The 22,900-nt window shown below is 48.1% G+C and overlaps 1 protein-coding gene across 1 annotated transcript in view; it reads left to right on the top strand.

The window, feature by feature from the left end:
• The window catches only part of CACNA1A (calcium voltage-gated channel subunit alpha1 A), a 366,456-nt gene that overhangs the window by 217,985 nt on the left and 125,571 nt on the right, over window positions 1-22,900 (top strand). Inside the window, exons 6-8 of the mRNA XM_049877067.1 lie at window positions 4,150-4,241; window positions 8,349-8,501; window positions 13,793-13,986. Of these exons, the coding sequence (XP_049733024.1) occupies window positions 4,150-4,241; window positions 8,349-8,501; window positions 13,793-13,986 (439 nt within the window). The remainder of the gene's footprint in view (window positions 1-4,149; window positions 4,242-8,348; window positions 8,502-13,792; window positions 13,987-22,900) is intronic.

Genomic DNA, 22,900 nt, shown 5'->3' with positions numbered 1-22,900 from the left:
GCAGGACCAGGGTTTGATCCCAGGTCTGAAGGACCCCAAAGTCTGGATTCTCTGACTGTGGGTGCTGTCTCCTTAGATTTGGGCTCAGGCATGATGATGGCCCCAGTCCTCCCTGTCCACACAGATTTCTTCTGCGTCTGTGCCCCCTACAGCCCATGGGCTATAGGGACTTGTACCTGAACCTGTCATCCACTTACTGGTACTTGCATGGCCCCCAAAGGGTAGAGTTTAGTTCATCTCAGTGTTATCATTGTATCCAGCACAACCTTCCTAGTCCAACCCCCTCATCGCTCACCTGGACCGCCTCCTTCCCAGCCTCTTGGCTTCTTCCCTCGCCCCTACAGTCTCTACCCAGTTCCTCAGCCAGAGGGATCTTATTTTAATATAAGTCAGGTCACAGCCGTTCTCTGCTCAGAACCCTCCATGGCTCCCACCTCACTCAGGGCAAAAAACCAAGCCTTCCCTGTGGCCCACAAAGCCCTGCACGACCTACCCTGTCACCCCCTGCCCTGGTCTCCTCCTTTTCATCCCCTCCCTCCCTCTGTTCCAGCCACACTGGCCTCCTCAATGTTCCGCAAACACATCAGGCATGTTTCAGCCTCAGGGCCTTTGCACCTGCTAGTCCCTCTGCTGCAAGGTTTTTCCTGTCACACTCACATGGCACATCCCCTTACTTTCTTCAAGTCTTTACTCCCATGTCACTGTCTGTGGACCTGACGGTCCAATACAGTCACCATTGGCCACGTGTGACTACTGAGCTCTTGAATTGAGGTGTGCTATAAAAATATACACCGTATTTCAAAGAATCCAAAGAATGTAAATGCCTTCTTGATAATCTTTTATATAATTGCAGAGTCCCTGAGTGGTGCAAGAGGTTAACGCCCTCAACTACTAACCAAAAGGTTGGAGGTTCCAGCCCACCCAGAGGTACCTCAAAAGAAAGGACTGGCAATCTACTTCCAAAAAATCACCCCTTGGAAACCCTGTGAAACACAGTTCTGCTCTGAACACATGGGGTTGCCTTGAGTCAATGAGGACTTGACAAGCAACTAGATATTGATTGCCTGTTTTAATGATAATACTTTAAATAGATTGGGCTCAATAAAATATATTATTAAAATTATTTCACCTGCTTCATTTCACCTTTTTAATGTGGCACTAGAAAATTTACAATCCCGTCTGCAGCTCTCATTGTATTTCTCCTGGGCAGCGCTGCTCTGGACATTTGATATAAAACCACAGCTGCTCCCCACTCCCCTCATGCCACCCCAGACGACCAACCTTGCTTTTCTCCTGAATCCTCGTCACCCAACGCCGGCGTATTCTTCAGGTTTATTCTCGGTCTCCCTCGAATAGGCAGAGATTTCTGTGGCTTATGTCCCGGATTCCCAGGACAGGGCCCGGCACGTTGTCCAGCTCCATGAATATTTGTGAAGTGAATAAATGAAGACCTTGTCCGTGGCTGGATACAACTGTCCACTTCCTAACCAACAGCTTTCCCATCTGCCAAGAGGGAAGGGCATAAGCCACATAATCTAATGATCCATAAGGCAGAGTTTGAGGAACCCGAGTTAATATTAGAAAGTTGGTGAGGAGAAAGAATCAAATAAATACATGGATCAAGTGAATTGAAAGTTCTCTGGGGTCATCTCACAGTCTAGGACCCCCACCTGCTCTCCCGCTTCCTGGCACGCCACTCACCCCACCCCTCCCAGAAAACCAAACTCATTGCTATCAAGTCAATTCCGACTCCGTACCGACCCTATAGGACAGAGTAGAACTGCCCCATAGATTTTCCAAGGCTGTAATCTTTACAGAAGCAGACTGCCACATCTTTCTTCTCCAGAGTGGTTGGTTGATTCAAATTTGAACCACCGATCTTTCGGTTAGCAGCTGAGTGCTTAACCACTGCAACACCAGGGCTCCTTCTCACCCCACCACCATCAAAATCCCAGCCAGACTCTCATTTCATTCCTTGAATTTGCCGAACTCCTTCCCACCCCACATCTCTCTCCTGGCCATTCTCTCACCCTGGAAAGTTTTTCCCCCACAGACCCAATTCCTCCTCCTCATCCATGAGACCTCACCTTCCTGGGTCGCCAGACTAGTTACCACACTACTGTCTGTCCTCAAAGCTGTCGCCTTCCTGGCTACCCCTGTGAATGCATCACACCTGGATGGACTCATTCATTGTGTGCATTTCCTCTTTAAATGCCTCTCCTCTGCGTCAGCTCCAGGGGGCAAGAAGCTCTCATGGCTTGCTTTGCCCAGCACACAGGAGGTGCTCAGATGCACAATTTGTGATGTCGGGAAAGTAGTTCAGTCCAACCAAGCAGGCCTGTGTCTGCTCTAGAAGTAATCTGGAGAAAGTTTTGGGGAAATTCCTTATTTTAGTTTGGGGTGCCCTAGAGGCTAACTCTGAAAAGGATGCAGGTGCATGTAGTTTATCTGAGAGGTGAGTTCAGGAGCAGGTCCCCTGAGAGAGAAGTGATCCCGAGGCAGGAAGTGTAAGTCATGGAGCCCGTTACCCCTGTGGGCAGCTGGGAGGCCCTGTAGAGCCCACACTTCAGAGGGATCCAGAATGAGAGGCGAGGGAGATGGAGCGTTGATCCCCCAGCTCCCATCTGGCTTTTGAAGGGTGTTAATTCCCTGCGCTTGTCTAAGCTTTGGAGAAAACCTCCAGGCAAAGAGATGCAGATACCTATTGGCACAGGATGGAGTGGTAAGGCCCAGTCCTCCTGACAAGGCACATGCAAGTTATTTGTTGTGGTCTCCCTCAGTCATAGAACCCCCAGGTTTTCAGAGTTTCTTGCCCCTCGCCTGCAGCTTCGATGATTGCCTCTCCTCTGTGTTGCTCTGTGACAGCTCACCCTGCGTCGCTTACCTCTGAAATGGACACACTCAGAAACAGGTCTGGGCGTTCCCCGGGATGCCGGAGCGGGGGCCGCGGGACCCCTCATCCCACCAGCAGCATGTTTACAAACGAGCTCCTAGGACAAGGTCTTCCCAAGAGGATCTGTGCAGGACACCCTTCTCTCTTATTGCCGTGATTCTTTCCTACTTGCCTTTACAAGAGTGACTTTTTTTGACCTGAGGCCTGGGGTCTGTAGCCCCTTTTTAAGCAGGTGCCAGTATGTTTGGTTTTTTCATTTGTTTCTGAGTAGCTTAGCACACATCCTGTGTGCACTTCACAAGGTTGTTAGTTGTCGTCAGCTCCACCTCACGGCAACCCCCTGTACAATAGAAGGAAACATTGTCTGGTCCTATACTGTCTTCACAACTGTTGGAATGCTCAAATCCATAGTTGCCGCCCCTGTATTTTGAGTGCCTTCCAACCTAGAGGGCTTATCTACCAGCACTCTGTCAGACAGTGTTCTGTTGTGATTCTTAGGGTTTTCATTGGCTAATTTTCAGAAGTAGCTTGCCAGGCCTTTCTTTCTAGTCTGTCTTATCTGGAAGCTCCACTGAAACCTGTCCACCTGCTGGTATTAGAAGTACTGGTGGCATAGTTTCCAGCATCATAGCAATGTGCAAGCCACCACAGTATGACACACAAGTATTACTTCATTTAATCCTCACAGCCTTTTGCTTTGAGGGGTCAGTGCTATAATTATCCTGGTATACAAAAGGGGAAACTGAGGCACAGAGAGACAACTTGTCCAAGGTCACCTAGCTGGGAAGTGGCAGATCTGGCATCCAAACCTGGCCAGGCAGGGCTCTTAATACTGAACTACTCCCCTGTCAGTTGGTAAAGAACTGTTGCCCCCAAGTCCCTAAAGGATCTTCCATCGCCCTGGCCCCTCCCCAGGGCCCCAGGCCTCCCCATAGCCCATTCTGATTGGCCAAGGCCCTGATGTAGAGGTTGTAAAATACACTAACCATCACCCCTACCATGGGGAAGCTTTCATTCCTCTCATCCCAAAAGAACCAACATTTATTGAACATCAACCACACATCTGTTCCGGGTCTCTGTAAATCATCTTTGATCCCACCAGGCAGGTACTATTCACATTGCTAGGAACCTGAGGCCCAGAGATGTAAAGCTGCTTGCCTGCAGTCACCCAGACAACATCATACCCCAAGTTCCCCGCCACCCCCTTTCTGGCCCAAAACCCACCCTTTGTTTTCGTTTTGGCTTCTTTCTTCCAGCATCTTGTCAACAGTTGGGACGGAGTTTGACTTACGGACGCTGAGAGCAGTTCGAGTGCTGCGGCCGCTCAAGCTGGTGTCTGGAATCCCAAGTGCGTGAGTTTCTGCCCCTGGCAAGGGGTGTGCTCCGCAGGGGGGCCCTTGGTTTCCCCTCCCCAGAGCGTCTCTAAAAGAGCCCTCAGCCCTTCCAGCCTGCATCAGGGCAGCCTCCTCTCTGAGGAAGCTCCCAAGGCAATCCCCAGGAACCTGGCTGCACATCTGGGCGAGCTCTCGAAAGCAAGCCAGGTCCCTCATCCATAACCACCAAAAAACCGAAAACCAAACCTGTTGCCATGGAGTCGATTCCAACTCATAGCAACCCTATAGGACAGAGTAGAACTGCCCCACAGAGTTTCCAAGGAGCGCCTGGTGGATTCAAACTGCCAACCCCCTGGTTAGTAGCAGTAGCACTTAACCACTATGCCGCCAGGGTTTCCCCCATAACCACAGCACCCACTTATTGAGCACCTACTGTATATCAGGAGCACCACTCGTTCTCTCATTCAGTTCTCACAACCCCTATGAAGTTGATAGCACTGATATCTCCATTCTACAGATGGGAAAACTGAGGCTCAAAGTGACTGAGAAGTGGCATATGGCTGAGAAGTGGCAGAACTAGGAGTTAACTCAAGTATGACTCCAAGCCTGGGCAGAAACAATGGCAGCGATGACCGTTACCATTTATTGTGTGCTTGCTGTATACCAGGCACTGTAGAATGAACTTAACCTGCGTATCTTAGTTCCACCTCACAGTCAATGAACCCATTTTACAGCTGAGAAGGCCGAGGCTCAGGAAGGTTAAATTACTCACCTGAGTTCTTACAGCTTGACAGTGACGAGCTCCAAAGTCCATACTCATTTCATGCTGCTTTCTCATTCTCTAAAGACACTTCTACTTCACTCTTTGGGCGTGGCTGCAATGTGCCAGGTCAGAATTAAGTATAGGTTCATCTGAAAAAAAAAATTATATGCATATATGTATATATACATATATATGCACAAATAAAAAATAAGCTTAGGAAATAACTACTGCCTTAATAAAATGATAATAATAATTTATAAAACTGTGTACCAAGTACTCTTCTAAGTATTTTCTATTTTTTTTTAACTGATTTGTCCTCACAACAAGCCTGTGAGATAGGCTGTCTTATTATCACCATTTTACATTTTTGTTGGCCTCATTCCTTGGGTTCATTGCCATCCAGGTTTAATGAATAAGATTTCCTAGATGAGCATCAGCAGGGTCTCTTCATAGAAAGAAGGCGCTTACTTATGCAGGCAGCAGGAGCCCAGTCGTCATGGTAAATTAAGGGCCATCCCAAAGCTAATACCAATAAAACCACGTGTGATGGGCCAAGTACTTCGCTAGGTATGAATGATTTCATTAAATCCTGTGAAGCAGGTGCTATTCTAATCTCCACTTACAGTTGGAGAAACTGAGGCTCAGAAGGGTGAGGTGACTTGCTCAAGGTCCCATACCTAGTAAGCAGATGACTTAGGTTCCCAAGAAGCAGACTTAGCTAGGTGTTCAGATGCTTGTGAGCACTCAGGAGCGAGGGCAGGTGGGACGGAGGGAAGCAGGATGGGGCAGCGGAGGGTGTCAGCAAGGGTGCAGCCTCAGCAGGAGTCAACCCCAGCCTGAGCCCACGAGGAGCTCTGCAGTGTGAAGAACACCAGAGTTGTCCTCCAACTGGAGGCAAGGAGGCTGGCCTTTTGTACTTCTGCATCAGTCAGTTATTGGAGGTGAGGGTAGGGAAGCCATAACCTCCCAGTGAGGCAGCTCCTGATAACCAAGGGCAAGGCTACAAAGAGGCAGGTCGGCTGGAACCCATAGCAGCTGGAGGTTAGGTGCCCCAGTGGGAAAGGGGATCTGGGCAAGGCACCAGCAGCACCCACAACTGTAGTGCCACTAGGATGCAAGTCCAGCTCTCCCTGCCTCCCAGCCTTAACCACCCTGTACACTGCCTCCATGAGCATTGACACTTTGGACCCCCTGGAGTCTTGGACTGCTCTGACAGTTTCCCTCAATTACAGTGGTCTCACCCATCATGGGGTGCTAATAATGGGCCACAGGAAGTTCTTCTTATCAAGCAGCAAGGGCCCCAAGCTTTATGTTTGAACCTAAATATTAACCATAAAGAAAAAAAGTGGCTGTGTAAGTAGACTCTGACTCATGGTGACCGCAGGTGTGTCAGAGTAGAACTGTGCTCCATAGCATTTTCAATGGATGATTTTTTGGAAATAGATCGCCAGGCCTTTCTTTTGAGGTGCCTCTGGTTAGTCTCAACTCCAACCTTTTGGTGAGCAGCTGAGCACATTACCCACTTACACTACTCCAAATATATAGACTTCATATACTACATATTTGACCAATATATAGGAAGCCATATATCCATTGCCGTTGAGTCGATTCTGACTCATAGCGACCCTATAGGACAGAGTAAAACTGCCCCATGGGGTTTCCAAGGAGCAGCTGGGGAATTCAAACTGTCAACCTTTTGGTTGTTTTGGTTAGCAGAGAAGCTCTTCGTCAGTGTGCCACCAGGGCTCCGAGGAAACCATAGACTTCCCTAATATGTATCTCAGGGGTTGTCATTGTTGTTAGTTGCCATCGAGTCTGTTCTGACTCATGGTGACCCCACATGTGCAGAGTAGAACTGCTCCATTAAGCTTTTCAAGGCTGTGACTTTCAGAAGCAGATCGCCAGGCCTGTCTTCCGAGAAGTCTTTGGGTGCACTCAAACTGCCAACCTTTCAGCTAGTAGTTGAGCACTTAACCATTTGGGCCACCCAGGGGTGCCACATAAAAAAAAAAATAGGGGTTACAAATGTAGAATTTGCCTTCTATGTAGCAAAAGGAGCTCTGGTGGCACAGTAGTTAAGAGTTTGGCTGCTAACCAAAAGGTCAGCAGTTCGAATCCACCAGCCGTTCTTTGGAAACCCTATGGGGCAGTTCTACTCTGTCCTATAGGGTCACTAAGAGTCATAATCAGCTCAATGGCAACAGGTTTGTTTCTTTTTTGTTTGGTTTGGTTTGGTTAGGTAGCAAAAAATGGCAGCTATTGTTATTATGAACATTCTTTGAATCTTAGAGTCATGGGTCTTTTAGAATAGAATGAAACTTTATTTATCATCAGCTTTATCCCTTCCTCTTCCAAAGGAAATTCAGGCTCAGAGCCACTTGATCATCAGTTACATGGGTATATTATTTATAATGTGGGAAGCTCCTGGACCCTGGACTTTCACGGAAAAGGGTCCTTCATTGATTGGTGATAAAACTCCTGCAGCACCAGGTATCCCAACCCCCAGTAGGGTGTGTCTTCCATCCCACCCCTGCCCCGGCCTTGAGGGCTTACCATACCCATTGCCATTAAGTCGATTCCGACTCATAGCAACCCTACAAGACAGATTAGAACTGTCCCATAGGGTTTCCAAGGAGCAAGTGATGGATTCGAACTGCCAACCTTTTGGTTAGCAGCCAGGCTTTTAACCACTGAGCCACCAGGGCTCCACTTGGGCACTATGCCTCGTCTTCCTGAGTTGGACTGCCCAGAACAGAGAAGCCAGCATGGGTGCATAACCTCGAATCATACAGACTTGGGTTTGAGTCCTGACTTTGCCATTTCTCATGCCCATGGGTGAGTCACCTCACCTCTCAGAGCCTTGCTTCCCCACTCTGTAAAATACGGGTGATTTTATATGTGCTCTCACTTCATGGGGTTGTTTCCAGAAGCCAATGAGATCATGTGCGGTCTGGAACTGGGACACCTCCTGCTTTCCTGGGCAGAGCTGCAATTAGCCTTTGCATGAATTAGGAAAAGATGCCCCCTGTTGGTAGAAAAAATTAGGAAAAGACTCTCCACTTTGCGTGGAAGCTGCCCAACACCCAAGTATATGGCTTAGAAAGCAATAGATTTCTGCCCTTTTCTTGCCCAAAAGGTCATGAAATGAAACAGCAAATGGAGCACAAAGTACTTTTTAAGATAAAAAGCGCTTTTAAAAAAAAGAAGGAAGGCTTGTCCCTGTTATCGTAATGCCCAGCCTCTGTGTGGCCCTCGCTCCGTCTTCCCCACTCCCGTGTGCTCTGGGTTCCCTCAGCATCTCTGGCGGGGTGGTGGGTGCTTGCTCATGGGCTGTGGGGCTCTCTCTGTGTCTCCCCAGGTTTACAAGTCGTCTTGAAGTCGATCATGAAGGCGATGATTCCCCTGCTGCAGATCGGCCTCCTCCTATTTTTTGCAATCCTTATTTTTGCAATCATAGGGTTAGAATTTTATATGGGAAAATTTCATACCACCTGCTTTGAAGAAGGGACAGGTAGGTCCAAGCAGCTGGACATGTTTTTCCAACCTTCTTCCCATTCTCCTTCTTTGGGGAACAAAGCTTCCAGAAGGGACCCCCAGGGGCTTGCTTCTTTGTCTTGGCAGCTGGGAGAACCTCCTTTACCAAGCTCTGTCGGGAAGGCAGGGGGTGAACTAGCCCAGATCTTGGTTGTAGCTGTGGTCTTGGGTTGGGGCCCCCAGAAGTAGACCCAGGGGCAGGTGGTGTGTTGAGGAAGTGACCCCAGAACATACCATCATGGGAGTGGGGAAGTGAGACCGGGAAGGGAAGACAGCTGGTAAGGGTGCCTTGTTGTTAGGGATTGAATAGTGTCTCCTAAAAAGATGTGTTGAAGCCCTAACCTCTGTACCTGTGAATGTGACCTCATTTGGAGAAATAGGATCTTTCTTTAAAGATATTATCAATTAGGGTAGGTCCGAATCCTAATCCTGTCTAAGTAGTGTCTTATATAAGGGGAGAACAGACACAGAAATCGGGTCACACAGGGGAGACACCATGTAAGGATCCCTCTACAAGCAAAGGACCACAAAAAAACACCCAGAGCTACCAGAAGCTGCAAGAGACAAGGAGGGACCTTCCCCTACAGCTGACAGAGAACATAGCCCTACTGACGCCCTAGATCCAGACTTCTAACCTCCAGAACTGTGAGACAATAAATTTCTGTTCTTTAAAGCCACCCACTTTGTGGTATTTTGTTAACGCAACCCTCCAAGACTAAGACACTTAGCAAGTCAATTACCACTGCAGACAACTGCGGCTCAGTCCCACTGGGGACTTCTGCGAGGCAGAGTAGAGCATACAGCTCAGAGTCATCCCACCCGAAGGGTGAGGGAGCTGGGGTATTGATCTACTGACTTCTGGCTGACATGTCAGGCATACCTGGCCACCTGCACACAGTGGAGCAATTCATGGCGTTTTCAGGCAAGGATATGGGCAGGGAGCCAAGAGTGTCCACCTAGTTACCTTCCAGCAACCTGAGACCATGCTGAGTGTTGAAGCAGGAAGAAGGGATGGTGGCCTGAGCAGGAAGAGGCCCAGCCTGACTGCTTTCGTGTGCTGGTCCTTTCCCGGGTTGGTTTCGCCACTCTCACACACAGTCCTCTGATTGGAGGGCATAGCATTGCCAGTACTCAGACGCAGGTCATTCCCCTGTAGAAGAAGGTACAAGATGGCTCCTCCTGGCCCCCTCCCCCAGGATGTGCTTGAGGGTGCTCAACTGGGGGTCCTGGCCAGGGCTGAGACCCCAGTACTGGCACCAACCAGTCAGAACCTGGCACTGGGCAGGGTGCTGGAGGCCTACTAGTGGCTGGGTCAAGAGAAGGTTTGGGGCAGGGGGTAGGAAAAGAGCCAGGGAAGCAGGAGGCACCACCCTTTGGGCCCAGCGCTGAACCAGCAGTGTGGAAGGCGGCCCCCCTGGCTGTCCATGCTCAGCACTCAGGAAGCAGATAGCTTTTGGGTATATTTTCATTTACATCCCTTGCTCTCTGTATTGGTTTTCAAAGAGCTGCTGTAACAAAGTACCACAAATGAAGTGGCTTAAAACAACACGGATGGATTGTTCTCTCACAGTTCTGGAGGCCAGAAGTCCAAAATCAAGGTGTGGGCAGGGCCGTACTCCCTCCGAAGGTTCTAGAGGAGGACCATTCTTTCCTCTTCTAGCTTCTGGTGTCTCCAGGTGTCCGCTGGTGTGTGACATGGCCTTCCCCTTATGTCTCTGTGTCTCGAACCCCCCCCTCTCCTTTTTCTTATAAAGATACCAGTCATTGGCTGTGGAGCCCATCCCAAATCCAGAATGATCTCATCTCAAGATCCCTAACTAATTACATCCGCAAAGGCCTTATTTCCAACAAGGTCACATTCACAGCTTTGAGGGGTTAGGATGTGGACATATCTTTTCAGGGAGACACAATTCAACCCACGACACTCTCTGAACTCTAGCCACTTGCTATCTGAAACCCAAGAAGCAAACAGGGTCAGATAATGAGAGATGCCTGTGTTTCAGTATTGCACAGCTGGTTCAGCCGTCTGGTGCAGGCCAAGTGAAGGGCAGCCTGACCCTTCAGGCCAAGGGAACCATTAACTGAGGGAGAGGAGCCTGGACACTGAGGCCCAAAGGGGAGCTCGGGGTGAAGGGAAAGAGGCTCCAGGCCTGTCTGGTTGGGGAAAGATGGCCATGGATGAAGACATTACCCAGAGTGGCTTCCATTCTCCTTCTCTGCCCACTGGCCCCCAAGTGGGCCAATACGGACAGCAGCCAGCCATATAGCAACCATCCCATACCTCTCCTGAGACCCCCAGGGGAAGGAAACACCCAGTGGAGCAGGGGTATTCAAGACACGTTTTTCCTTCCTCCTTTTCTCTGGTTCCTCCTGTCTCCTCTCCTGGGTTTGTGAAGTGTGCTCAATATGGAATGTCCTAATTATTTCTTTTCCCGATGAAGAAGGTGTTAATTGAGGCAGAGCTATTTCTGCGCCCGGTCGCGTCACCCAGGCGGAAACGCAGAGGGAGGGAAGCAGGGCAGGGCCCCTCAGAAAACCAGCCACAAGCACAGAAACCAGGACTCTGAATCCTGAGCTGGTTTGGGGTTTTGTTTTGTTTTTTTCCAGAGAAGAGGCCGCGGGGCTGCCTTGGGTCTGAGTGGGGTTCGGAGGGGACAGGCGTGGGTGGGGCAACCAAAGGGCAGGAAGATTCATTTAGGAATATGACTGAAAAGCTGGAGATTAAAAATATAAAGAGTGTGAGTAAGAGACAGATATATGCAGACACCCAGGCAGCAGGTTAATTTTAAAATATATTTATAACCAAATTCCACAGACTTTCTGGACCATTGCTTTTCTAGAAGCAGCCCTCAGAGCATAGCGCGGTGGTGGAGGGGGTAGAGGTAGGGGGCTTGCAGAAACAGCACAGGCAAAGCTGCTAAAGATAGCCAAGTTCTCAGCATTCCCGTATCAGGAGCCAGTTCCCGTGTGCCCAGCACGGTGCTCCACACTCAGAGGAATGCAGAAATCAAGTGGAAGCCTTCCTGCTTTCCAAGAGCTTCCCGAATAGTTTGGGGAGACAAGATTCCTCATTTAGAACTATTTCATGGCAATGAAGGCTAATGTGTGATTATAAGCCCCCAGGTATGAAAAGACGGGAGATGTTGTAGGCCCAAGGAAAAGAAAGACCGGTGTTAGCTGGGTTGACACAAGGGAACTCTGTGGGGTTGGGAACTAAGCCAGACTTGGATGCTTGGAAGACGGACTAGGTTCTGAAAAGAGGCGACCAGTGATTGGCCTGGAGTGGATAACTGTTAAAATTGGTGATAGGTACATGGAAATTCATCATACTATCCTCTCTGTTTTTGTGTATGTCTGAAGTTCTTTGTTTTGGGTCAAAGAAGAAATAAGAGCTTATGATTCTTTTTTTTTTTTTTCCCCTGCCCTGAGTCTTATGTTTAAAAGATTTTGCCTTTCTACCTGTATTTATTAAGTAATAGTCTGTGTAGCCAAGTTAAGTGACGAAGGTGTTTCCAACAACATAAGCTCGTGGCTGACATGCTCGCTGCTTCTTGGAGCAGTGAGTGTCATGTCTTAGAGCAACCACCGGTGTCACCTCACGTAGAAGTGGAAACCGTGAGGCTAGACTTAAAGTTTCTGTGTAACTGGCACTCAAAAGGTCAACAAGATCTATTCATTTCGTGTCGGTGTATTCCTCTCTGCAGGGTGCTAAGTCAAGGGTGGGAATTCGTGCTGCAGAGCCTGTCATATGTACAGTGGGATATATTTTCATTTCATAGGAAACTTGAGTTTACACACATGGCTGTTTGTTTTCTTGCCCGACAGTGTCACTCTTTCCTTTGACCAAAAGCGTCTGTCACTCACAAAATAAGTTCCTATCCGCTGCTCTGGCCAAATGGGGACACTCCGGAGATAATCTGTGAACTACCTCCAGGTGATCATAGATAGTCAGGTCATCTCTCCTCCTCCCTGCCCATCAACACCTTGGAATGCTGACCTTTAGTGCCGAGCCCAGCAGCTGCCTCCCCAGGAAGCTGTCTGGTTCCCAGTGAGAGGGGTGCCCATTGGCACGTTCTTCTCTCCTTGTGACATTTTCACAATCTGCCTCCAACTATTTGGGAAGAAAGCTTAGCTCTCGTGCCTAAGGGTAGGAACTGTGTGTGCTGGTCTCCCTCGCCCCCAGAAAAGCTCCCTGAGCCCAGTACATCTCAAGAAAAAGAAAATTGGTAAGGCTACAGAAGACTAACACAAGCTTGTTCTAATGGACATCTAGAAAATTCTGCATCCAACACCCACACAGTAAACCCCAAACACTTAAAAACTGAGTATAGCATAGGCCATAAGACAAATCTCAACAGATGTCAAAGGACTGGAATAACACAGAACACAGTCTCTGACCATAATGCTGTTAAGCTGGAAATCAGGAACAAAAAAAGATAACTCTAAAAATGTTAGGAAATTAAGAGACATGCTTCTTATTTATGGGTGAAATAATATGATGTCTGAGATTTGCTTTAAAATTTTCTAGTGGCAAGACAAAGTGAGAGGAAGGGGGATATAGATGAAACAAGATTGGCCTGGAATGGGTAACTGTTGAAATTGCTATTAGGTACATGGGAATTCAGCAAGCCAGTCTCTCTGTTTTTGTGTATGTCTGAAGTTTTGTTTTGTTTTGTTTTGTTTAAAGAAATATTTCTTGATTTCCCATGGGTCAAAGAAGAAATAATAATGGAAATTGGAAAATATTTTAGTTGAGCAATAATGATAGTATCGAACCAAAACAAAACGTGTTGCTGTTGAGTCAATTCCGCCTTATAGCAACCCTATAGGACAGAGTAGAACTGCCCCGTAGGGTTTCCAAGGAGTTGCTGGTGAATTTGAACAGATGATCTTTTGGTTCGCAGCCAAGGTCTTGACCAGTGTGCTACCAGGGCTCCAATAGTAGTATATCAAAATTTGTGAGATGCAGCTAAAGCAGCATTTAAAGGGGGTTTCTAGCCTTAAAGAACTCAACTCAAAAACTTAAGGAAAAGTACAGCCAACTAAACCCACAAAAACAGGAAAAGAAAAGTAATAAAAGATTAGAGAAGTAGTTAATGGAATAGAAAAAAAAAAATTGATCAACGAAACTAAAGTTGGTTTCTTAAAAAGACTGAGAAGTTCATCCCAATAGCCATTTTTCTAACAGCATTCAATATACGCTAGCCACTATTTCAGAGAGCTGGTTTTCCCTGCTCCCCCCTGACTTTTGTCCCCTTGCTTTCATAGATGACATTCAGGGTGAGTCTCCGGCTCCATGTGGGACAGAGGAGCCTGCCCGTACCTGCCCCAATGGGACCAAATGTCAGCCCTACTGGGAAGGGCCCAACAACGGGATCACTCAGTTCGACAACATCCTGTTTGCAGTGCTGACCGTCTTCCAGTGCATCACCATGGAAGGGTGGACTGATCTCCTGTACAATGTAAGTATGCTGGGGTGTGGGCACTGGCGTCGCCGAGCAGGTGGTCTTCCAGAACAATGATGCCCCCAACCCTGAGCAGGGGGTGGGGGCAGCCCAGGGACAGCCTTGAGGAGAGCCCCCAGGCCTTTGAAGACACCAGGCACTTGTCAGCAGATCTTTCACCAGGGAAGGCCCTCAGGCATGGAAATCCAGAGAGTGCACCAAGGCTTAAGGATTTTTAATTGCACACGTTTTTTGTTTGTTTGTTTAAATAATATTTTATTGTGTTTTCGGTAAAGGTTTACACAGCAGTTTAGCTTCCCATTCAACAATTTCTACACAAGCCATTCAGTGATATTGATTACATTCTCCACAATGCACGGACATTCTCAGTATTTCCATTCTGGTTGTTCCATTTCCATTAATCTAGTTTCCCTGCCCCCTTACAGTCTCATCTTTGTTTTAAAGTAATTGTTGACTTTTGGTCTCATACAGGTGATTTTTTTAGAGAAGCACAGTACATACAGGTGATATTCATTATTTTGTGAGCCAGTCTGTTATTTAGCTACAAAGTTGACCTCAGAGGTTAGTTTTGGTTCAAGGTTTGAAGGGTATCTCAGGGCAATAGTCTCAGGGAGTCTTCTACTCTCAATCAGTCCAGTAAGTCTGGGTTTTGTTTTGTTTTAATTCATTTGTTTTTAGGAATTTGAAGTTCTGTTCCACATTTTTCTCCCATTCCATCAGGGTCCATCTATTGTGGCCCTGATTAGAACTGTCAGTAGTAGTTGCTGGGTGCCATCTAGTTTTTCTGGCCTCAGGGTATATGAGGCTGTGGTTCATGTAGACAGTTTGTCCTGTAGACTAGTTTCTTCTTTGAGGCTTTGGTTTTCTTCTTTCTCTTTTGCTCCAGACAAGTAGAGACCAATAGTTGTATCTTAGATGGCCACTCACAGCTTTTAAGGCCCCAAACACTACTCCCCAAACTAGGATGTAGAACATAATTTTATGAACTGTATTATGTCAGTCAACCAAGATGTTCCATGACACTATGGTCCTAATCCTTCAAATCCAGAAAACCAATATTCCCACGAGGTATTTGGTTACGTAATTGCATAAGCTTTTAAATATAATTTTAGATTTTTGAATACATAATACATTGTATGATTCAACAGTTAATATGGATGAAAGACAAAACCCCATCTCCTGGGGGCCCCCTGGCCCTCCTCCAGCCCATGGGGTAAGGAACCGTTCGGCTGAGGGGACATGTCTACCAGGAGCTTGTATCTTCCTCCCTTTCTAGAACACACTCTGAGTTACCCAGAATCCTGGCATTCACTGCCCAAGCCCAGATTCCAGGAATTTGCAGGAGAGTCTCCTGTGGGCCTATTCTCCAACTACACTGCTTGTGTGTACCCCTGAGTCCCAGGAGTGTGCAAGGGGTGGCTATTGACACCAATGTAGCTGGAGCTTGGACATGCCAGATGGAGGGTCCACACGTGTGCAGGGCAGAGCCATGAGTGGGAAGGAAAGGGGCAAGGCCACAGTCCAGGGGCAGGGCCAGCCCTCCCACACCATGATCTAGGGCAGAGGTCAGATTCGAAATTCCACCCTGACCTTCCAAGTGGTTCCTGAAGGCGCGTTTGTAAGATAGAAGAATAAAGCATATTTTGAATATTTATGCACAGTATGAGGGCCTCCATTTGTACTCTTATCCTAGGTCCTGAAAATGTTAGGGACTATCTGAAAAGATGTCCACCCCAACTGCCCCCCCTTCCACCCTGCTTCTTCCCCCCCCACCCTCCCACCCCCCGCTTATTACCACGTTAGTCCATTAGTGTATCTTTCCAATGTTTATGTGTGCACACGCAGGTATCATCAAACCTACATCCCCCCCCCCCACCTTTATTACACAGAAGGATAGCATACTGTCCATACAGCTCTGTTCCTTGAGTTTTTGTTTCACATACAACATATTCTGGAGCTCTTTGTATGTTGGTATGTAGAGAAAGTGCTTGTTCTTTGGGACAGCTGCACTGTATTCCACTGTGAGGGATCCCTGATGAGGGATGCCTGGATGGCTTCCCACACTTTGACACTGAGCACAGTGCTGCCGTGAGCAATGGTGAACATTGCTTTCACACTTGTGCGAAAATAGCTGGGAGGTGGAGGGGGGTCCGTTCCTAGGAGTGGGATTACCGGGTCAGAGAACCAACGAGTTTATAATTTTGATAGATATTTACTTGTTCAAGTTTTAAAGCTCCCCCTGCCCTCAAACTTCCCCCACCCACCTTTGCAGGTGAGAGGCCCCCAAGCCAGTCACCTGTCAGCAGCGAGAGATGGGTAGAGTCAAAGATTCAGGATTCAACACAAGGACACCACAGACCCAGGAGCACCCTGGGGCTGCTCTGCACCCATCTGTTGATGTGTGGAGGCCTCTACTCACCTTACCCTTAGGACTGAAATTGCCAGTGTGGGCCAGGGCTTGGCCTGCTGGGAGAACAATGCCAGCTTCCTCCTGCACACAAAGGAACTGAACACTCCTCCTGGGCACAGTGCACATTCCTTGAGGAATTATCCCTTGGAGCCCTGGTGGTGCAGTGGTTAAGAGCTACGGCTGCTAATCAAAAGGTCAGCAGTTCAAATCCACCAGCCGCTCCTCGGAAACACTATGAGGCAAGTCTACTCTGTCTAATAGGGTCGCTATGAGTCAGAATTGACTTAATGGCAGCAGGTTTTTGGTTTTGGGGTTCGAGGGAGATTTACAAGAAGCCATCCTTTTGATCAATGACACATTTTAAGTGGCGTTGGGATGCATCTTAGGAGTGGGAGCAAACCTGACCACCATGCACAGCTGTGCAGGTCACGCACTGCACAAGTCACCGCATCTCAGGAATGCCCTTCATGTTGTAGACAATATAGATTTCCACTGTCGTGATGGTAATTCATTGACAGAAGTAAAGGACAGGGATGAGGAGGGGGCGCCGTGTTCTGATTTTCATGACGACCTTGTCTGAGCGTAGCAGCCCTGCGAACAGGTAGAGATCTGGGGGATGTCTGGGCTGTCTCATGGCCTCACCTGCAAGCAGCTTAGGCAAAAGGCTGCACCCAATTGGTAAAACTTGCTGGGGGATGTTATGAGTTCTGGGTTTTTGCTTCACAGTGTTGGTGTAAGAGGAGGCTTCAGAGGAAGTGAACCCTCCTGGAGAGAAACAGAGCTGGGAGACAGGGAAGGTGAGGGAAGTCAGGCAGGAAACAGGAGTGGGTGCAGGTGCTGAGAAAATCATGAACGTTGAAAGAGGCTGCATCACAGAGTCAGGCATCCAGAGGAAGGGTCCAGAGGCTCAGAGCACGACACTGGGGGTGTGCCCAGTGGTGGAGGAGGAAATTTTAGCAGGAATACAAATTTCTAGGGAGTTCTGATCAGTACCATGGTCCCAGCAGATGTTTGCCTGGAAGCAGCTGAGCTTAGATCTGAGCCATCTCAGGGAAAGCAAGCTTATTGGTTAAGAAGGCAGACCAGGTCGCCAATTGCTTGGGTTCCAATCCTGGCTCTGCCACTTCCTTGGTGTGCAACTTTAAGCAAATTGCTTGGTCTCTATGTGCCTCCATTTCCACGCCTGCAAATTATGAAGCAGCACAGTCCTACCTGATGGGGCACAAGCACTGAGTGAGTGGGTACATGTGAAGCATTGAGAGCCGTGCCTGGTGCTGGATGAGCTCTGTAAGCCAAGTTCTCCACCCGACCAGGGCTCCTTTTAGAAACTTGCTGAATCTTTCATTGTAAACCCTCCAGCAGCACTGGAGGCAGTGGGGTTTTCCCCGTGCTCGCCCCCACAGGTAACTGCTATGAATTTGGAGTAACCTTCCAGCACTTTCCATACACTTACATCCCACCCTCATCATCTGGGGAGGAGCCTGAGCAGTGATTTGGGCCTGATGTGATCCTAGAACAGTGGTTCTCAGCTGGGAGTCTGCCCCCAGGGCATACTGGGCAATGTTGGAGACATTCATGGTATCACACCTTGTGTAGTGGGTAGATCCCAGGGGTGCTGCTAAACATCTTGCAGTGCACAGGACGGCCCTCTCACCCCAGGGAATAATCCATCCCAGATGTCAGTAGGGCCGAGGCTGGGGAACCAGAACTGGATGGAGTCCAAGGCACCTGGAGGATGGGGATTCCCATCCCAAATGGGACAGAGTCCACGAAAGGTGTGATCAAAAAAACCAAACCCATTACTGTCAAGTCGATTCCAACTCATGGCAACCCTACAGGACAGAGTAGAACTGCCCCATACGGTTCCCTAGGCTATAATCTTTACCGAAGCAGACTACCACATCTTTCTCCCACGGAATAGCTAGCGGATTTGAACAGTAGACCTTTCAGTTAACAGCTGAGAGCTTAACCACTGTACAACCAGGGCTCCTTGGAAGGTGTGACCAGGGCCTCTGAATCCTGGGGCAGAGCCCACCTCAATGCCCACTGGGGTGGACATTGTCTATGCCCCATCTATACGCCCTCACCCCTCAGGCCCCATAGGCACTGCAGGCTTCCTACTGCAACCCCTGCCCATCTCTGCCCAAGGGCTTCTGAGACTGCTGAGGCAGACACCACCGCGACCCCCAGCAGCCCTACCCAAGGGCCGATGGGATTGGTGCACCAGTACCGCAGCTCCCTCCCTGTCAGGTGTGATGATCTGTGATGTGTGTTCTATGCTACTGTCTCCCAGAGGTCCCCGGCGGAACTGATCCCCAGGTGCCCACAGGGGTGCTTGCTTACTAAAGCACCCCTTCCTGCCTGCCTCCCTTTCCTGGGTGGTGCCTCCAGGGATCGCCTCCCTAATAAACCGCTTACACCTGAGCCTAGGTCTGGGGCTTCCCTTATACGCAGAGACTTGTGGACATCGAGGACCACCAGGGCCTCTCTCTCAGGGTGGGAGATAAAGTGTCGGCTTTGAGTTTCTGCTGGCGAGAGCAAGGCATGGACCCTACCCTCATGCCTGGCCATCTGCCGGACACCCCTCACTCCATCCAGCCACCAGCAGGCTGGTGTCTGAAGTCCACTTGGTCCTCTCTGACTGTGGAGGCTTCGGGGGTGGGGCCTTGCCAGCTGATAGTGTTCTGTTTCTGGACAAGCCACAAGTGGGCAATAGTTCTGGGGCCCCAAGACCCTAGGGGAGGGGAGAGGGCAGTTCTTTAAGATCTTTAAGATCCCAGCAACTCATTTCTGTTCTTTAAATCCATTCATTTATTCAATAATTATGTATTGGGTACCTACTCTGTCCCACTTGGGATGGGAATCCCCACCCTCCAGGTGCACTGGGAATCCCCATCCATCTAGTTCCGGTTCCCCAGCCTCGGCGCTACTGACATCTGGGCTGGATTATTCTCTGGAGTGAGAGGCCCATCCTGTGCACTGCTTTGCACAGGCAAAGATCAGGCACTGGTCACAGCAGTGAAGAAGATACAACCCTCTTCCCCCACCCCCGCCCTAGTGGGGGAAACAGACACAAACAACAAGCAGGAAATAGCCAATAAAGAGGGGGGGCAGTGGTGGTTTAGTGGCAGAATTCTTGCCTTTCATTCTGGAGACCTGGGTTCAATTTCAATTCCTGGCCAGTGCACCTCATGCTAGACTAAGATAGACTAGAAATTAAAGCCCAGTGATCTACTTCTGAAAAATTAGGTAATGAAAACCCACTGTGCATGGGGTTGCCATGAGTCAGGGCCAACTCCATCGTTGCAGCTAGCAACAACAGCCCATATACAAAATGCATATATGGGAAGTAGTGAGATGCCATGTGAGAATTAAAGCAACACAACAGGAGAAGTGATGGGAGTGAGGGAGGCCCATGGGGGCTATTCTAGGTCAGGCAATCAGGGAGGGCATCTCTGAGGAGGTGACATGTCAGCAGAGAAGGAGGGAACCAGGGAGATGTTTGAGGGAGGGCTTTCCCAGCAAAGGTTACAGCACACAGAATGGCAGCAGCTCTTCTACACAATTTCTGTGGGCCCTGTTATGGGCTGAGTTGTGTCCTCCAAAAAGATATGTTGGAGCCCTAATCCACATACTGTGAACATGGCTTTGTTTGGAAATAGGGTCTTTGAAGATGTTATCTGTTAATACAAGCTCATGCTACAGTAGGGTGGATCCTAATCTCATCTGAGTAGACTTCTTATAGAAAGAGCAGAGACACAGGGAAGATGGCCATGTGAAGATGAAGGCAGAGATCTGAGAGATGCATCTGCAAGGCAAGGAACGCCGAGGAGTCCAAGAACCCCCAAACTTTAGGGAGAGGCCTGGAAGAATGCTCCCCTAGAGCCTTCAGAGAGAGCATGGCCCTGTGGACACCTTGATTTTGGACTTTGGATCTCGAGAACTGTGAAAGAATCTATTCCTATAGTTTTAAGCCACCCAGAAAACTGATGCAGGCCACTTCCGGGTTTTCCCCTTCTTGGTTTGTTTCTTTTCCCCTTGGCTTCCAGGCAAAGGTACCTTTTGAAAAAATTTCTAACCTCACTAATCAGTAAGGCTGTTGAAGATTTATATCAGCATGTGTTATTTGTAAAAATAGAACAAAACTAGGAGCAACTGAAAGCCTGACAATAGGGAATTGTTAAATACCGTATGGTTTCTCCGTATGATGGAATGTTATGTCGTCACTGGAAGTCATCTGCTGGGAGAATATTTAAGGATGTGGGAAAGGTATGATGACGGGGGCAGTTAAAAAAAATGCAATGAAGACTGCGTAAACCTCATCTCAAGGGTGTCATATTAAAATGTAAGTAAAGGAAGTCATTCAGGGGGCACTGAGTTTCTATTAAGGAGCCCTGGTGGCGCAGAGGCTACGTGCTCAGCTGCTAACCAAAGATTAGCTGTTCAAACCCACCAGCCATTAGGCTCAGAAACTTGGTGCTCCCTAAATGACTTCCTTTACTTACATTTTAATGTGACACCCTTGAGATGAGGTTGACGCAATCTTGATTTTTTTTTTATTTTAAACTTCCCCACTCATCATTATACCTTTCCCTGCATCCTTAAATATTCTTCCAACAGATGACTTCCAGTGACCATATAACATCCCATCGTATGGAGAAGCCATACGGTATTTAACAATTCCCTATTGTCAGGCTTTCAGTTGCTTCCAGTTTTATTCTATTTTTACAAATAACCCACCCACTCCACTGCTATCGAGTCAATTCCAACTCATAGCGACCCTGTAAGACAGCGTAGAACTGCCCCATAAGGTTTCCAAGGCTATAATCTTTATGGGAACAGACTGCCCCATTTCTCCCACGGATTGGCTGGTGGGTTTGAACTGCAGACCTTTTGGTTAGCAGCTGAGAGGTTTAACCACTGCACCACCTGGGCTTCTCATATATATTTTACTACAATTTTTTTTTTTTTTTTAATATAAGTAAAGAAAAGAAGGCTGGAATATGCCCCACCAAGATGGCCTAGAGGTAGTGGGACTCGGGAATCTTTATTTTCTTGATTCATCTCTGGATCTTCAGAAATTTTCTACAGTGAGCACAATTTAGTTTTTTGTTGTTGTTGTTTGTTTTTTGTTCGAACCTTTTATTTTGGGGTTGAAAATATGCACATCAAAACATGCTCCCATTTAACAATTTCTATATTGTTCCATGACATTGGTTACGTTCTTTACACTAGAGTACAATTTGCTTTTATAAATCAGGAAAAAAAAAGAAGAACTTGTCTTGCTGAACCTTTGGGAAGAAAAAAATAGATGTTTGTCCACTCCTAGGTGGCAGGGAGGAGGGGAGAGGACAACATTTTCTGGGCAGCCACTCTTACCTTACATGATCAAGGTGTCTACAGGGCCATGCTGTCTCTGAAAGCTCTAGGGGAGGGGCCTCCCATGCCTCTTCCTAACTCTGGGGAGTTTCTGGAATCCTTGGTGTTCCTGGGTTTGCAGGCACATCTCTCAAATCTCTGCCTTCATCTTCGGATGGCCATCATGCCTCCGTATTTGTGTCTCTTCTCTTTATATAAGAACACTACCCAAATGAGGTTATAGAGAGTTCACCCTGGTATAGATAAATGATCACGTGAACAAATAAACAAGGAAGAAGAGACGAACCTTCTTTACAGAAACATTCCATTTAATGTGTGTAGACGCTCCCCCTGCAGGAGAGGAGCTTCGTCTCCTTCGCTCCTTTGAGGGTGGGCTGGGCTGAGTGACACACTTCCAAAGAATAAGGTAGGGAAAAATCATAACTTTGCAGTGGACACACCTGGTCGACACCACCTTAGCCAAGCAATGAAGATGAACACCACCCGTGACAAGTGGTGAGCCTCAGGTACTTCCTGATATACAATGAAGAAGAGGACTCCTCCCCTCTGGGATCTTCTTCCTTGAAACCCATAACCCCAGCCTAATCACAAGAAAACATCAGACAAACCCAGATTGGAGGACATCCTGCAAGGTCCCTGGGCAGACTGCCTCAAGACTGTCAAGGTCATGGAAAACAGGGGAAGATGGAGAAACTGTCCCAGAGCAGAGGGGAATGGGGAGGCGTGACAACTAAATGCAATGGGGTGCCCTGGATTGGCTTCTGAAACAGGAAAAGGACAATAATGGGAAAATGGGTGAAATCTGAATAAAATTTGTAATTGAGTTTTAAAAAGTATGAGAAGGAGATTATTATCCCCATTTTACAGATAAGACTCAGAAGTTGCAAGAGCTGCCTGAAGTTGTCCAGTGGGTGCAGTGACAGTACACTGGGGCAGAAAACAGAGGACTGTTGCTGAGCTAGTCAGGGGGAGAGAGGAGAAAGATAGAAAAAGAGGGTGTGTTTAAATTTTAAAGGGGTAGTTTCTGAAACAAGGAGCCCTGGTGGTGCAGTGGTTAAACACTTGGCTGCTAACCAAAAGGTCTCAGCAGTTCAAACTCATCAGCCACTCCGTAGGAGAAAG

The sequence above is a fragment of the Elephas maximus genome, chromosome 3 (genome assembly GCF_024166365.1).
Source record: "Elephas maximus indicus isolate mEleMax1 chromosome 3, mEleMax1 primary haplotype, whole genome shotgun sequence".
Classification (NCBI taxonomy): domain Eukaryota; kingdom Metazoa; phylum Chordata; class Mammalia; order Proboscidea; family Elephantidae; genus Elephas; species Elephas maximus.
The sequence above is the reverse complement of the archived record's forward strand: the minus strand, read 5'-3'. Positions and strand labels throughout refer to the sequence as shown.